The following is a 17,500-nucleotide window of genomic DNA, read 5'->3' on the forward strand; positions in this document are numbered from 1 at the left end:
TCACTCACTCACTCACTCACTCACTCTCACTCACACTCACTCACTCTCTCACTCTCTCTCCCACTCACTCACTCACTCACTCACTCACTCACTCACTCACTCACTCACTCACTCACTCACTCTCACTCACTCTCACTCACTCTCACTCACTCACTCACTCTCACTCTCTCACTCTCTGTCTCTCACTCACTCACTCACTCTCTCACTCTCTCACTCACTCACTCACTCACTCACTCACTCACTCACTCACTCACTCACTCACTCACTCACTCACTCACTCACTCTGTCTCTCACTCACTCTCACACTCACTCACTCACTCACTCTCACACACTCACACACTCACTCACTCACTCACTCACTCACTCACACACTCACACACTCACTCACTCACTCACTCACTCACACTCACACACTCTCTCACTCACACACTCACTCTCATTTTGACTCTCTCACTCACTCACTCTCTCTCTCTCAGTCTCTCACTCACTCTCACACTCACTCACTCACTCTCTCACTCACTCTCACTCACACACTCACTCACTCACTCACTCACTCACTCACTCACTCACTCACTCACTCACTCACTCACTCACTCACTCACTCACTCACACACTCACTCACTCACTCACTCACTCACTCACACACTCTCTCACTCACTCACTCACTCACTCACTCACTCACTCACTCACTCACTCACTCACTCACTCACTCTCACACTCTCACACTCACTCACACTCACTCACTCTCACACACTCACACACTCACTCTAAACACACTCACACACCCACTCACTCACTCACTCACTCACTCACTCACTCACTCACTCACTCACTCACTCACTCTCTCACTCTCACACACTCACTCACTCACTCACTCACTCACTCACTCACTCACTCACTCACTCTCACACTCACTCACTCACTCACACTCACTCACTCACTCTCACTCACACACTCTCTCTCACTCACACACTCACTCTCACACACACACTCACTCACTCACTCACTCACTCACTCACTCACTCACTCTCATTTTGACTCTCTCACTCACTCACTCACTCTCTCTCTCTCAGTCTCTCACTCACTCTCACACTCACTCACTCACTCTCTCACTCACTCACTCACACACTCACTCACTCACTCACTCACACACTCACACACTCACTCACTCACTCACTCACACACTCTCTCTCTCACTCACTCACTCACTCACTCACTCACTCACTCACTCACTCACTCACACACTCACACACTCACACACTCACTCACTCACACACTCTCTCTCTCACTCACTCACTCACTCACTCTCACACTCACTCACTCACTCACTCACACTCACTCACTCACTCACTCACTCTCACTCACACACTCTCTCTCACTCACACACTCACTCTCACACACTCACTCACTCACTCACTCACTCACTCTCATTTTGACTCTCTCACTCACTCACTCTCTCTCTCTCTCAGTCTCTCACTCACTCTCACACTCACTCACTCACTCTCACTCACTCTCACTCACTCTCACTCACTCACTCACTCACTCACTCACTCACTCACTCACTCACTCACTCACTCACTCACTCACTCACTCACTCACTCACACACTCTCTCACTCACTCACTCACTCACTCACTCACTCACTCACTCACTCACACACTCAAAACACCCACACACTCACTCACTCACTCACTCACTCACTCACTCACTCACTCACTCTCTCACTCTCTCACTCACTCACTCACTCACTCACTCACTCACTCTCACACTCGCTCACTCACTCACACTCACTCACTCTCACTCACACACTCTCTCTCACTCACACACTCACTCATTCACTCACTCACTCACTCACTCACTCACTCACTCACTCTTACACACACACTCACTCACTCACTCACACTCACATACAGACACTCTTACACTCACTCACTCACTCACTCACTCACTCAAAAGACCCACACACTCACTCACTCACTCACTCACTCACTCACTCACTCACTCACTCACTCTCTCACTCTCTCACTCTCTCACACTCACACACTCACACACTCACTCACTCACTCACTCACTCACTCACTCACTCACTCACTCTCACACTCGCTCACTCACTCACTCACTCACTCACTCACACACTCACTCATTCACTCACTCACTCACTCACTCACTCACTCACTCACTCACTCACTCACTCACTCACTCACTCACTCTTACACACACACACTCACTCACTCACACTCACATACAGACACTCTTACACTCACTCACTCACTCACTCACTCACTCACTCACACACTCACTCACTCACTCACTCACTCTCACACACTCACTCACTCACTCACTCACACACTCTCTCACTCACTCACTCTCTCTCTCACTCACTCTCTCTCTCACTCACTCACTCTCACATTCACTCACTCACTCACTCACTCACTCACACACTCACTCACACACTCACTCACTCTCACTCACACACTCACTCACTCTCTCACTCACTCACACACTCACACACTCACACACACACTCACTCACTCACTCACTCACTCACTCACTCACTCACTCACTCACTCACTCACTCTCACATTCACTCACTCACTCACTCACTCACACACTCACACACTCACTCTCACATTCACTCACTCACTCACTCTCACATTCACTCACTCACTCACTCACTCACACACTCACACTCACTCACTCTCACTCACTCTCACTCACACACTCACTCACTCACTCACTCACTCACTCACTCACTCTCACACACTCACACACTCACTCACTCACTCACTCACTCACTCACTCACTCACTCTCACACTCTCACACTCTCACACTCTCACACTCTCTCACTCTCTCACTCACTCACTCACTCACTCACTCACTCACTCACTCACTCACTCACTCACTCACTCACACACTCTCATTTTGACTCTCACACTCACTCACTCACACACTCTCTCTCTCTCTCTCTCTCTCTCTCACACACACACACACACAGGTGAGAGTGTTTGCACCTGCATGACGATGAGGAGGTCGAACACCAGGATGAAGGAGGCGAGGAAGGCTCGGGACACCTCGTCACTGGGCAGGAACCCCCGGTTCAGGTTATCCCAGCGGATCCAGTCCGTACTGATGACCAGAAGCACCACAGACGTCAGAGAGATCAGAACCGCCCTGAGGAACACCAGCAGCGCGTCAGCAGAGCTCACAGAGGCACGAGTGCAGGAGCCAGCGAGTCAGTCAAAAGCAGCGAGTGTTTTATAAACTAACATTAATGACACGGACGGCCAGTTAATGAGGCTGCTGTCCCTTTAAGAATGAATGCATGGATCTAATACACTGTTACACATCCGCTTTCCTCCCATTCGTTTTCGTTCGCGTAGATTATAACAGTCAATAACCTAAAGTAATTTTAAGTAGTGCTGCGAAGCTAAAGAGTGTAACACTTTTGAAATTTGTGAGATTTTTTAAATTTGTGAATCAATAGAAATCGGTAGAAGATAGAATCGCGATTCATTTATAAACCGATTCCGATAAATGGATCGGGAGATCTCTGAACCGTTGTGCGACCTTACGGACATTTTTGTCTTTTTCAGTTTTATCTTTTAATCATGTTGCCTGTGTTAATCCCAACTGTATATACTTTGGCACAGGTGTGTATTTTTACTGTAATTTTATTATTTCACCCCCATTTCCTTTAATAAATCTATTTTACGCCAGTAACACACAATAGTTCCTCTCAGGACCTTTAGGACAAAAATGTCCCCATTGAAACGGCAATGTTTAATCCCAGGGCTATTTAACTATAAAATGATGCAATCTTTGTTAATAGGCTTTTGTTCTGCTGGCAAGGCTTCCAATTTTTATGTTTTTTTACCAGATGTGCCATTTTCTCAGGTTTGGCCTATAAAGCAAATAGTCGCTTTATTCCTGTTTTCTGCTTATGGATATTATAAAACCAATTGGATAAATTATGCAGCGATAATTGTGTTGGTATGGATGTCAAAGTGTGTGGTTTGTATGTGTGTAATAAATAAATGAGTGTGTGTGCACTTGTAATATTTATGAGAGAGAAATCACTAAAGGCTCATTTTATGAAATATCAACCTCACATTTGGAACACGACTTGTTTAGATTTATGGCTTTGATGTTTTAGCAGTTTTAGAGTTCAATATGTTTCATAAATTAATTTTTTTTATTTTTGGTTTTACTTTTTAAAACTTTTTTTTCTTCAACAACAATAATCTGCAAGGGTCTTCTTTAAAATGAGATCAAACTTAAATCTGTGCTCACAAGCTTCAATTTTTATGACAGATTTTTGTCCACTATGGACCTTTGTGTAACTTTTTTTAATGGATGCGCAAGGGTTAAACGCACGGTTTCTCAGCAGAGTCTGTCGTGAGCGGTGTGTGTGAAATGAAGTCTGCCGCTTCACTAATGGATGGAGACGGAGTCCATTAATAAGAGACGTGCAGAGCCAGAATGAAATGTATGGTATAATGCACTTCTGATGGGACCTCTGAATAATACAGACACCAGATCAGTTCTTCATGTCACTGATGAACACATTCATCAGCCAGTGAAAGAGCAGAACTGATCTAGGGTCAGTGCTGGACGTGCAGTACACTAACAGAGCGACGCACAGCTGATAAACACTGATATTGACGCTTCAGATAAAAATGTGCCGCGAAAAACAGCCGAAAGTTCCTTTGATGATGTCACTAGGTACGTAAACCAGACTTCTTAACGAGTTTTTAATTAGTCTTCGTGCAGCGGGAGATTTCTCCACACGCTTTTATCTTGTTTATACTTCAAATATATCTGTCTCGTTTTATAAAGTAAGAAACGTGTTAAACATCTTTAATAGTATTTATTTCTTATTGTAAATGATCCACCATTGCATGATATTCTAAATAATGTTTTTTTCACATCTTAAATTAATCTAATTAATTATTTTAAAAAAAAATCGCAATAGGCACTAAACACTAAATTTAGTTTTTATTACAAATAATTAAACATTTTATTAATAATAAGCACATTAATAATGTAAGACAAAATACACACCTATTAAAAAAACTATTCTCCAGTTTTTTATCTTTAATGTATTTTTTTTATTTTTACTGAAAAAAAAGTAGATATAAATGTTTTAAGAACAGGAGAATATAATAGATGAATGAAATATTCCTTTAATGAATCAGCTGACGTGAAGGTCAGAGGTCATGATGTCAGGCGTTTAAGGGTTCAGGGTCAAAGCGTGTTTCGGGGTCTCGTTACCGTGGCGAACAGCGGCACTGATCGATTTCCTGCCGCGCGTCTCTTTAATTAAACATGCTGATGATGAGAACAGGGATTAAAGTGCCGTTATTAACACACATTTACACTCACACACTCACTCACACTCACTCACACTCACTCGCTCGCACTCACTCACTCGCTCGCTCGCTCGCTCACCTCACTCACTCACTCACTCACTCACTCACTCACTCACACACTCACTCACTCACTCACTCACTCACTCACTCACCTCACTCACCTCACTCACACACTCACTCACTCACTCACTCACTCACTCACCTCACTCACACACTCACTCACTCACTCACTCACTCACTCACTCACTCACTCACTCACTCACTCACTCACTCACTCACTCACACACTCACACACTCACTCGCTCACTCGCTCGCTCACTCACTCACTCACTCACTCACTCACCTCACTCACCTCACTCACACACTCACACACTCACACACTCACTCACTCACTCACTCACTCACTCACTCACTCACTCACTCACTCACACACTCACTCACTCACACACTCGCTCACTCGCTCACTCGCTCACCTCACTCACCTCACTCACCTCACTCACCTCACTCACACACTCACACACTCACACACTCACACACTCACACACTCACTCACTCACTCACTCACTCACTCGCTCACTCGCTCGCTCACTCACTCACTCACTCACCTCACTCACCTCACTCACCTCACTCACACACTCACACACTCACACACTCACACACTCACACACTCACACACTCACTCACTCACTCACTCACTCACTCACTCACTCACTCACTCACTCACTCACTCACTCACTCACTCACTCACTCACTCACTCACACACTCACTCACACACTCACTCACTCACTCACACACTCACTAACTCACACAATTTAATTGTATGACAAATTAAATATTTTATTAATATTAAAATAAGTATTAAATTATTAGATGATATTAATATAATATGAATGTGAATTAGTGGCACTGCATAAAAAATACATTTTTAATGCGTCTTTTTCAGTGTGTGTCTGCACTGCACTCTTCCCTCGTGTTTTTAACCTCTTCATATCTGTCTATACTTTAGAATAAATTACAATTGACTAGCGCAGAGTCCCTGTCCACACAATAAACCCTATCATATTTCAGCATGAATAAAAACATGATTTAGTCACTTTGTCAATATCATTTCCTTTGGGACGTCACACACAACCTCACAGGAAGCCCATTAAAGCAACGTTCCTGTTCAACACGGCTTCAGCTGACAGTGTGTGTGACGCGCAGTCAATTACCACAGAAATCATCTCGCTTTATGCAAACAAGCAGAAATCATGTTTACATTCATGCACTTACGACGGACGTCTGCGAGACGAGGCTTTAAAAGCAGAAATGTGCGTCTAGCATTAATTATTCAGTACAATCTCGAGCTGTACGGCGTCTAAATCCTGCGTTTATGAGTGTGGGACTGCTGAACCAGATTCAGTTCTGTTTAACCAGAGGTGCAGTGTGAACACACACACACCAGTGTCAGTGTGAACACACACACCAGAACAACACGATCCGGTTGTGACCCTGCCTCCAGTAGTGCCTCGCGGTCCGGCCCCAGTACGGGTAATGAGAGTCCTGCAGCATCATGTCTGTCACCTGGGAAACAAACACACACACAAACACACACTCCTTATTTACTGCGTCAGTGACAGGGTTATTATCGTCAACTAAATCTAAAACCATAAAACAAAACGTGTTACGTGAAATATATTTTCTAATTAACATTAGCTGAAATAAAAAATAATAATATTTGAAAAATAATAATAATAATAATAACAAAAACACAACTAAAATTACTAAAACTTAAACTAAAATTAAAGTGAAAAAAAAATGAAAATAATAGTATAAAAAACTATAATAGTATATAAATTATACTAAAACAGTAAAAACTAACTAACTAAGTAACTAAGTAAGAAACTGAGTAACTAACTAACTAAGTAACTAAGTAACTAAGTAAGTAACTAAGTAACTAACTAACTAAGTAACTAACTAACTAACTAAGTAACTAAGTAACTACTAACTAAGTAACTAAGTAACTAACTAAGTAACTAAGTAACTAACTAAGTAACTAACTAACTAACTAAGTAACTAAGTTAATAACTAAGTTACTAAGTAACTAACTAACTAACTAACTAACTAACTAACTAAGTAACTAAGTAACTACTAACTAACTAACTAACTAACTAACTACTAACTAAGTAACTAACTAACTAACTAACTAAGTAACCAAGTAACTAACTAACTAAGTAACTAAGTAACTAACTAAGTAACTAAGTAACCAAGTAACTAACTAACTAACTAACTAAGTAACTAAGTAACTAACTAAGTAACTAACTAAGTAACTAAGTAACTAACTAAGTAACTAACTAACTAACTAACTAACTAAAAGCTATTCCATTTCCAAAATATCTTCATGTAATAAAGTTCAGAAGCATATCCGTTTTAACTTTATTTAGTATATTATTAATTTCCTAATACATTTCTTAGTCGGTGCATGCTATTGTAGGAAAATGTAATTTTTGTTTACAGTTAAAAATTACTTATTTTAAAATAAATCAAATCATTATTTTAGTATTATTGCGACTACTATAATCATTTTATTACTATTTTGAATTAGCTTTTATTTTTATATTTTCCATTTTCAGTTTAACTTTAGTAATTTTGTTGTATTTTCGTTTTCTTTTAATGTCTATAGAGTTTAAATTTTTTATTTCAGTTTTAGTTTTAGTTATTTTAATTGGTTATATTTATTTTAGTACACTCGAATGAAAAGAGAAGTGTTGCCTTGGCAACTAGTTGAAATAAAAAAAAAAAAATTATTGAAATATTTTTTTTTCATTGCAGGAAACTTTTATTTTAAGTAAGGATTTTTTTATGGTTTTAGTTTCAGTTTACATTAACTAGTAAAAAATTGCATATTAAATATTTGTAAATCTTTTTTTATTTCAATAGTCGTTTACCACTACAATTAGTTTTGATTATGACAAATTAGGATAATAAAATAAATGATAAAATAAAAGTATCTAAAATAAATAAATCTAGATTAGTGCAGTTAAATCGATTTATCGTGATTAATTGCATCAAAATAAAAGTTTGTGTTTATATAATATTTGTCTGTACATACACTCTAAAAAAATGCTGGGTTGTTTTAACTCAATTTTGGGTCAAATATGGACAAACCCAAACGTTGGATTAAAAATGCAATTTAAAAATGTAACCCAACGGCTGGGTTTGTCCATATTTGACCAAAATTGAGTTAAAACAACCCAGCATTTTTTATATACGGTATGTATGTTTATTATACACTTTACACATTATTTACACACATTATACACACATATTACACACTTTTATGTTATAGCAATTATCTAAATCTATTAAAAAATACTTCTTATATGTAAAATATATTTATATGCATGTCATTATAATACATTTACCTTATGCATATACAAACCTCTAACCTGTGTGGTTTATGCATCATCTGTGTGTGTCAAGTGCACTACAGTTATGCCCTAGTGAGTGTGCGCACTGCGCAGTGAGCCTGTCTAAGGTCAGCTGACGATCCCTTCCTTCAGAAAAGAAAGACTGAAAACTGTGGGGAGGGAAAGAGAAAGTGAAATAAATGTGTAAATCTTTGCTCGCGTCTCAGCCAAGCCGCCGCCTGTGACGAGATGAAGGACTGAATTAATACGCCGCCGGTAATGTCTCGATTCAGCACTTTCAGACGCTCGTTCGCCCTTCGTCTCTCTCTCCTTCGTTTCATCCCTCTCTTTCTCTCCTCCTCTCTTCTCTTTTGTTCATCGCTGCAGTTTGAACACAGGAATACTAATGTCCCGAAAGACACACACACACCACAGCAGATCTGAACTACACCTGCACTCGCGTGTCACTGAGAAAAGCTCTCTGATGCCGGATGTTGTCGGAAAGATGTTTGTTTCCTCCGTGTCCTTGACTGAACTTGGGAAAAACTAGTTTTCATCGCCACGATTGTCAACGTTTATAATAGTGCTTATAGTTTACAAACAGACGGTGTAGAAAAACTGAATTTTGAGTGACAATCAATTTGAGTGACAGCTGTCAGTTTAAACATCACTCTTGCAGTGACATTCTAAATAATTCCACCAAGCGTTTAAAGTCAACATAAGTTATTTAAATATATTAAAACTACCAAAAAAATCACATATCAGGATCTCATTTAAAATTCAAGAATCATTTTTAAAATATGATAAATCAAAATTAATCATATGTATGCACATTTATACAAAACTATGGTAACACTTTTAATAAGGTACACTGTAAAAAATGATGATCAATAAGTAATGACAACATATGTTTTTGCATTGCTTTAAATAGGTTATACAAGAGTCAACTAATTTTTTTAAGTCACTTTAATGTAATTTAAGTTGAACATTACAGTTGATTGTACTTAAAGCAACTTTTTTCTTTGTTAACAGTGATTAATACATTTATTTTTCACATTTAATTAATTAAAATGTTAGTTCATGTCCATTAAATAATATTAATATTTTAATAATTTATTAGTAAATGTTGAAATTAACATTAACTATGATTAATAATTGCTTTAGAAGTAGTTGTTAGTGTATGCTAATGTACTTATTGTGACGCTTCACCACATGTATTGTTCTGTATGTAAAAGTATGTCACTGTTGAAAATAAAGTGTAAACGGGATGCAACATTAATGGCTTCATAAATGAGTGCACATCATTTTAATCATATTTTTCAAGCGTTATTAATTTCCCAGGTTTGCTGTTGCAGGTTTGAGGAGGCGTCACTGCTGTCCCGCTGGGCCGGACTCTCTGTGGTTAATCGCAGGGTCTCTGGGCTAAACGAGGAGTTTGTTGGTTTCGGCGATCTCTAATGTCACAGTCCCTCGGGGACCAGAGTCAATTACCAACTAATAATTACAGAAACATTTGAGTGGCTCGTCAGACGCGGGGAAGGTTCGTCAAGGTCAAGAATTATCATAAAACTATTTCATGCTGCTTTAAAGTCGCCACAGTCAACATGACATCAACATACACCCTTTTTACTTTAATGTCACTGGTGTAACCTGAGAACGAGAACCCCTGATGTTTTAAGTAAATATTTGAATAATTTAACATTTGCATGTTCACAGTTCTCTGATGTGGGTTAATGGTCACATGACATGCAGCTAAACTAATAACATAACACAATTTGTGTTCATAAAATAGTTTTACCTTGATTTTTATCGAGTTTACCTTGATAAAGAAAACATGGTAAAATCACTGAAATGCACACCTATAATTTGCATATTATGATAAAATAAACCAATGACCAATAAAATTACATTTTGAAAATAATTTTCAAATATTTATATAAATTATATATAAATGTATAAATTATTATATTATAGCAGGTAAACAAATAAAATACCACACTTTTCGACTGATATCGTAGATAAAATTGTAGCCTTTTTCATTATTAAAAAAATTATAATGTCACTATAATGCAAAACTGTATTTTGCTTACTGATTTTAATAAATGGTGGCATGTTGAAATACACCAGTGTTCAACGTTTATTTATATATATAAATATATGTGTGTGTGTGTGTTTTAATGGGCATTTTCCTCATTAACACCATTCAAATTTATATATAAATGCTTAAATATATATCATTATTAAAATAAAATAATTACAATTATAACAGGTAAAAAGTTATTTTTTGAGTTTGACTTTTTTTTTTATAATTTTTTTTTTTTTTCCAATGTAATGAATTATTAGCTTTTCACAACCTCGCAAACCTCAGTTTGGGAAACCCTGAACATCTGGCTTTGTAAATCTTTCACCAAAATGCAAAACTTTCTCCATCAAGCTGTTCAACCATTCTCGTACAGAACGGCCACGTTTGACTCCACAAGTCGCTCCCAATCAATTACGAAAGTAAAATGGCGTTTCATGTGGACTTTACACAGGCTGTGTCTCACCATCCACGCGGTCACGAAATCCCCCATCCACGTCCCGACAGCGGCGATCTTCATCAAGCTCTCGTTCCTGATGCCCATGTACTCCGTCACCATGTGAGGACTGTGGAGACACACACACACACACACACACACACGTCAGTCTGATGCTTCTGTCACTGGTGATCAGGTCACAAGGTCTTCTACAAGCGCGCGTATTCGACGTGACATTCGCTGGATAAAGTGTTTTTTATTGATTGATTTTAAAGAATTATAACTACCGTCAGGGGTGTACATTGAGTAAACAAACAAACAAAAAAAGACAAATAAAGAAACAGTGACAAACTTAAAGGTGCAGTGTGTAAGTTTTAGCGCATCTAGTGCTGAGGTTGTGAACTGCACCCAACAAAAGTTACGGTGGCCGACAGGAAGTGATGTCGTCGTCTGAGACAGCAGAGAGTAGCCAGTTTCTTTACAAAGATAAATTAAGAAATTAGGTTAACTTAATTATTCAGTAAAATGATGCTATTGCGAATATTATTGTGACTTGTTCATCATTGTGTCAGTGTTTTATTCGCTGACTTTAGCAGCTTCTTATCATGAAGAACAACATAGTGACGAAACGCGTTTGTCCGCTCAGGGCCACCGTAGAAACATGTCGGTGTAAGCGGACCCGCGGTGTGTGTCGAGAGAAACGCCTCATTCTAAGCTAATAAACACATAACGCTTCATTATGTAAGGGTTTATACACCACTGAAAACATAGTTATGTATATGATATTGCATTTCTGTCACCAGATCCTCCTAAATATTACACACTGCACCTTTAAAAGTTAAACAAAAATGTGAAAATGTTTACAGATTGAAACGCACGTTGCAGCTTCCTTATTTTTCCAACCCAATATTGTGTAGGTATTGTTGAATTTCTGATCTTAAAATTCAAAACAAAGGCTTGTTTCCTCTAAATGTACATTCATGAATACTAAATTTAGCTAACAGAACACATTTTTAAAGCACAGTTGAAAGCTGAGCATGATGAGCCTTAATAAAGGAACAGAAGTCTAACCAAAAACAAACTGAACGAGGACAACTCCATAATAAATGCTCAAATGTTTCTGTATAGTGTTTCAGTAACGCTACAGGACACGTTACCGTCATCACAAACACAAATAAACTTCAGAGGCCTTTATAATGCATTCAGGGAACGAATGGCTTCCAGAAAATGATCCAAAAACACAGCCAGGCGTTCATATGGTGTGACAGCGAGCGAAGTAATCTTCTTTCCGCTGCTTTTATGCCGTCAGAAGTGTTTACAGGCCTTGAACAGGTACACACTCGCTAATCTGCTTACGCACGTCAGTGTGTGGATCCAGGCGGCGGGAACGCTGAACAAGGCAAATCTATTGTGGACAAATGACAAGCGGATTGGGTTTTTGGTCTAATTCTGAAGCGCGTTACGGATAATAACGGCATTATTCTGTAAAGGAGAACATGTTTAACGAGCTTTCCCTCATTAGCACCGCTCATCATCACAGGCCTAGCGAAGCTGAGACGCCATTTACACATCCACAGACTGTGATGACGTGTTTAACGGTCATCGGCATTGTAAATCCTGCAAAGTTATATATATATATATATATATATATATATTATATGTACATTTATAACGCTAGGCTATACTTTGTTACCTTCGCATCAAATTACAAAAAATAAATACAAAATATAGCTGCAAGCAGCAATTAAGGGGGTTCAAGCATTTAAGGCCTTCATGTTAACTATGCTGTCTAGGCCGAACCGAAATGTAGGTCTGAAACCATAAAATATACATTATGGAGATTACGCAAATGATATAAATCTATAGTTCCAGTCTAAATCAGTTTTTCTCCATATCTACACATATACACACAATATATAGACATGTTACTCATAATATAATACAGGCAATTTACCATAGGAAATATATGGTTTTCAAAGCTTTTTAACAGTTATAGCGCCATCTATGGTTCGATTTCAATAAAATTTTGCATGCTTGCTTACTATGTTATATCACATATTCCCACCAATTTTTGCGAAGTTCTGAGTTTTCCTTTAGGATTTATAGGCTTTTGAGTGTATTTTGTCATGCCACTTTTCTAAATGACCCTGTTACGGCCACCCCAAATGCAAAAGTTCAACTTTTTTTAGATAATTATTGATCTAGACTTGAGTCCAGAGAATTGGTTTGGTTCCGATCGGGCGAAAAACCAGGGACTAGTTCGCAAAAGTAGGTTTTGGACAAAATTCGACATAGCAGAAATTCTTGCTGCCTAAATCGAAATTGGAGATATACATTTTGCCCGCCTTGACCCAAGGATTGAGACTTGATTCTAAGTCAAATGGCCTAGGAGTTATGAGCAATTTAGTACTTTTGGTTGCTGTAGCGCCACCTATGGGCCAATCGGGGTCATACTCTGATAGGTTCTCCCCAAATTAAGGCCTACCATCTGGCCAGGTTTCACGCCTCCAGCTCTTACGGTTTGGTCTGCACGATCAGTTTTACAAATCCTTACAATTACACTAGGGTTTCAGCACTTTGTGCTTGAACCTAGGGCTGGGCGATAAAACGATAACGATAATTATCGCGATATAATTTTTCTCGATAAAACGATATCAAGAGGTCGATAAATGTTCGATAATGTGTATGCGCCAAAAGCGGAACGAAACTCATTTGAACCGCGCGCCACACGGACCGTTTATCCGCTCCGCTCAAAGTCCAAACGGCAGCACGAGCTCACTAGAGCAGACGCGTTTACTCTGATCGTCTTGCTCACGAGATCCAGTGAGAAGCGCTTAAGTTCAGCGAAGAACACAAATGTCCACTTTAAATCAGTTTAAAGGCAGATGAAACAGCGCTGACGAACAGGAGAAACACTGCGCAGCGAAACAGTCAGAATCTGAATTGATACTGAATCCATTTAGCCTACCATGGATTTACTGTAAGGTTAGCCTAGTACCTGCACCATGAAATGTGGGATATACATATTGAATTTTATAATATTATTGACAATGTATTAAATGACTAATGGAATATAATTACAGTATAATGTATTTAACTGTTAGGCTACTGTTTTTTATACAAATACCATAGAAACCATAAAGTTACATTTTGCCATGATAGTGAGGTGCTATAGGCTGTACCTGGCTTTATCTGTGGTTATCATGGTCTAAATGCATGATACTGGATGACCAATGGTTAATTTTAATAAAACTCAAACAGTCAGAATATTACATTTTACCAAATAAAAATGTGGTCCTTAAATTAAAAACAAACAAAAAAACAAACAGATGTTACTGTTTTTGTTAATGAACATAAATTTAACATAGTAGTATTAGCTTGAGTCAGGATGTAGATTTACTGTCAAACTCACTGTCAAATATGCATTTCGAGACAAAACATGTAATTTGAATATTGCAGCCTGCACTGCAAACTGTGCTGAAGAAATATTTTTCTTTTCAGATATTTATTTTGTTAAGGAAAAATGACAAATGTTTGAATGTTCTACCTCAGATTTGTAAAACCACAATGCTCTGGTTTATACAACTTTCACTTAGGAGCCTTTAAACTTGAAAGAAATAAAGATTTGACATTTATCGTGATAATTATCGATATCGACTGATATAAAAAAAAATATCGTGATACATTTTTTTGGCCATATCGCCCAGCCCTACTTGAACCCCTAATACAAACGCTGCTGTGAGGTTGTTTATACAACGGCTGACGCTAAAGTTTACATCTTTCTCTCTTCTGACTTCCGCTATCAATCCCTCTCTTTTTTTCCCTCTTCTTGAAAGTTGTGAAAACACTATCGTGGAGTTGTTCTTTTGCTATTTGAGCAAATGGAAAAAATATGTCTCTTATTGACCGCTATAGAAGTTTCCCCAACTGTGACGACTTCCGCTTCTGATAAACCCGGAAATATATACATATATATTTCTCATTTCAGTTAAAGGTTATTTTATTTCAAGTAAGGATTTTTACTATTAATTAAAAATTGCATAATTAATTATTAAATTACAAATTCCGAACCTGGTGATAGATCATCCTGTAAACGAGTCAAGAGCAAGCTTTCATCCCAAGCACGTTCATGGCTCTAATCTACAGCTAATCTGTAAAGCAAACGAGCGCTTGACCCGCTGTCATCACGGCCTCATAATGCGTGAGACTGAATCTGTATTCTGTGCGTTAGACCGCACGTCCACATCACCTTCTCCCGCACACGATAAAGCCGCTTTGATTACAACGAAGATTTATGGGCGCATTAAGTCAGTTAACACACCCTGTGGTTGTGGACCCGGCCCATGGCCTCGAGTCCGCCGGGAGTCGTTCAGCATCGAGCCGATCGATCACACGGGAACCGTCCGACGCCCACGGGTGTGCTGGTGTAGCAGACACACTATAGGTGCGCTTTACAGCATTACATGCAGGGGAAGGGTGTGATATAGCAGTGGCTGAAGCACGCACACACACACAAACACTCTCTCTGATTAGTGTCTCATGTCTTCATTTATTCATTATGGCTGCAGAACTGCTGGGTAACCTGACAAAGTCACATCCAGCACAAATGACACACAATGACAACATTCATAGATATTAAGTATTTTTTGGACATGCACCATAGGATTACAATGTTTGTGAATATTTACAATAGTAATGACATGTTTTTATGAACATTTCCTATGTTAATACCATGTTTTTGGACATGCACCATTGAAATACCACGTCGTTGATATGTTCCACGGTGCTATTTAAACATTTCCTATAATAATACCATGTTTTTCAGAACATTTCCCATGTTAATACCATGTTTTATGACATGTAACAAATCATTTTTGGACATGCACCATTAAAATTCCATGTTTTTTGAACATTGACTATGGTATTACCAAGTTTTTGACATGTTCCATAGTGGTAATATGTTTTTTGAACATTTCCTATGTAAATACCATGTTTTTGGACATGTACTTAGTATTACAATGATTTTTGGATATGTGCAATTGAAATACCACATTCTTTAAACATTTACCATAATAATACCATGTTTTAGGACATGCACCATAGTATTACCATGTTTCTTGGACGTGTAACATTGAATTTTTGGACATGTACCATTAAAATCCCATGTTTTTATAATAAAATATATTTACAACACAAAAAAAATCCTATTTTTTTCTGGACAAGTGAATGAAGATTTACTTGTTCGAAGGACAAGCACATGAAAAGCCTTAATGTTGAGCCCTGATTATATTTTATATAGGCCTAGTAGTGTTATGGTTATGTGGCGAGCCTGAGTATAGTTTTACGCGTCTATTCTGTAAAGTTAGTGACATGCTGGGCTGGTTTTTTGCACATTAATCTGACAATAAATGTGGTACACCCAGTTATCTTATGCACACCCAGAGACGCTTGTCTGGCTCCGCTAGTGGCACACACCCTCGCTCCTGGAGGCCGGAGAGACCCGTGACAGGATTACTGATGTGTGTGTGTGACGCGCTGGTGTTCCAGGGATGAGGAGAGACGCTCCAGACGTGAGAATTAATATGAATGATGCTAATGAGTCGAGTCTCACGGAGAACAAAACGCCCAAGTCATGATTTGACAAATTCAAACTCCAGTCGCTGCCCAAATGAGAGTTTGCCGTTGGTCTATTCCAGGCCGGATTCTGTGGAAACTCTCCGAGATGTGTGTGACATTCTCCCCTGATCCCGAGGCAGGAATGAACTTTAATTAGGCACCGGAAGCCACCGATCTGAAATCCCCTTTACAGCGCTTCCAAAAGCCTTTTCAGGAACTTTATAAGACAGAATTACAATCAGGATTCTCTACAAGAATCGATCTGGAGCGCTTAAAGTTGGATATTTTTAATATTTTAAGATATTTTAAAATATTTTAAGATAAAACGCATGTTTTTTTTAATCTTATTAAGAACGAGTCATCCATGCATAAGTATCATTTTTCATCATAATTCCTCTCTGACATAGTCAAACCAAAATATATTCAGACAGCTTCAACATTTCTCACATTATCTCTCATGTCGCTTTATAGTGATAAATATACAATCCAACCAAAATATATTCAGACACCTTCAACTTTTATCAGTTTATTCGCTATAGTTTAGAAAATGGTAGTAAAATATGAGCAGAACTCAGTGGATATTTGACTGGTTTTGTCCGTCCTTCTGTT

At 38.6% G+C, this 17,500-nt stretch overlaps 1 protein-coding gene across 1 annotated transcript in view; it reads right to left on the reverse strand.

Annotated features, from left to right (window-relative positions):
- Nucleotides 1-17,500, reverse strand: part of tmem117 (transmembrane protein 117) — a 74,320-nt gene that overhangs the window by 13,494 nt on the left and 43,326 nt on the right. The window contains exons 4-6 of the mRNA XM_056252582.1: nt 11,306-11,405; nt 6,836-6,933; nt 3,012-3,171 (exon numbers count right to left, since the gene is read on the reverse strand). Coding sequence (XP_056108557.1) covers nt 3,012-3,171; nt 6,836-6,933; nt 11,306-11,405 — 358 coding nt within the window. The remainder of the gene's footprint in view (nt 1-3,011; nt 3,172-6,835; nt 6,934-11,305; nt 11,406-17,500) is intronic.

The sequence above is a fragment of the Rhinichthys klamathensis genome, unplaced genomic scaffold, assembly GCF_029890125.1.
Source record: "Rhinichthys klamathensis goyatoka isolate OS25496 unplaced genomic scaffold, OSU_Roscu_1.1 h1tg000096l_1, whole genome shotgun sequence".
NCBI lineage: Eukaryota > Metazoa > Chordata > Actinopteri > Cypriniformes > Leuciscidae > Rhinichthys > Rhinichthys klamathensis.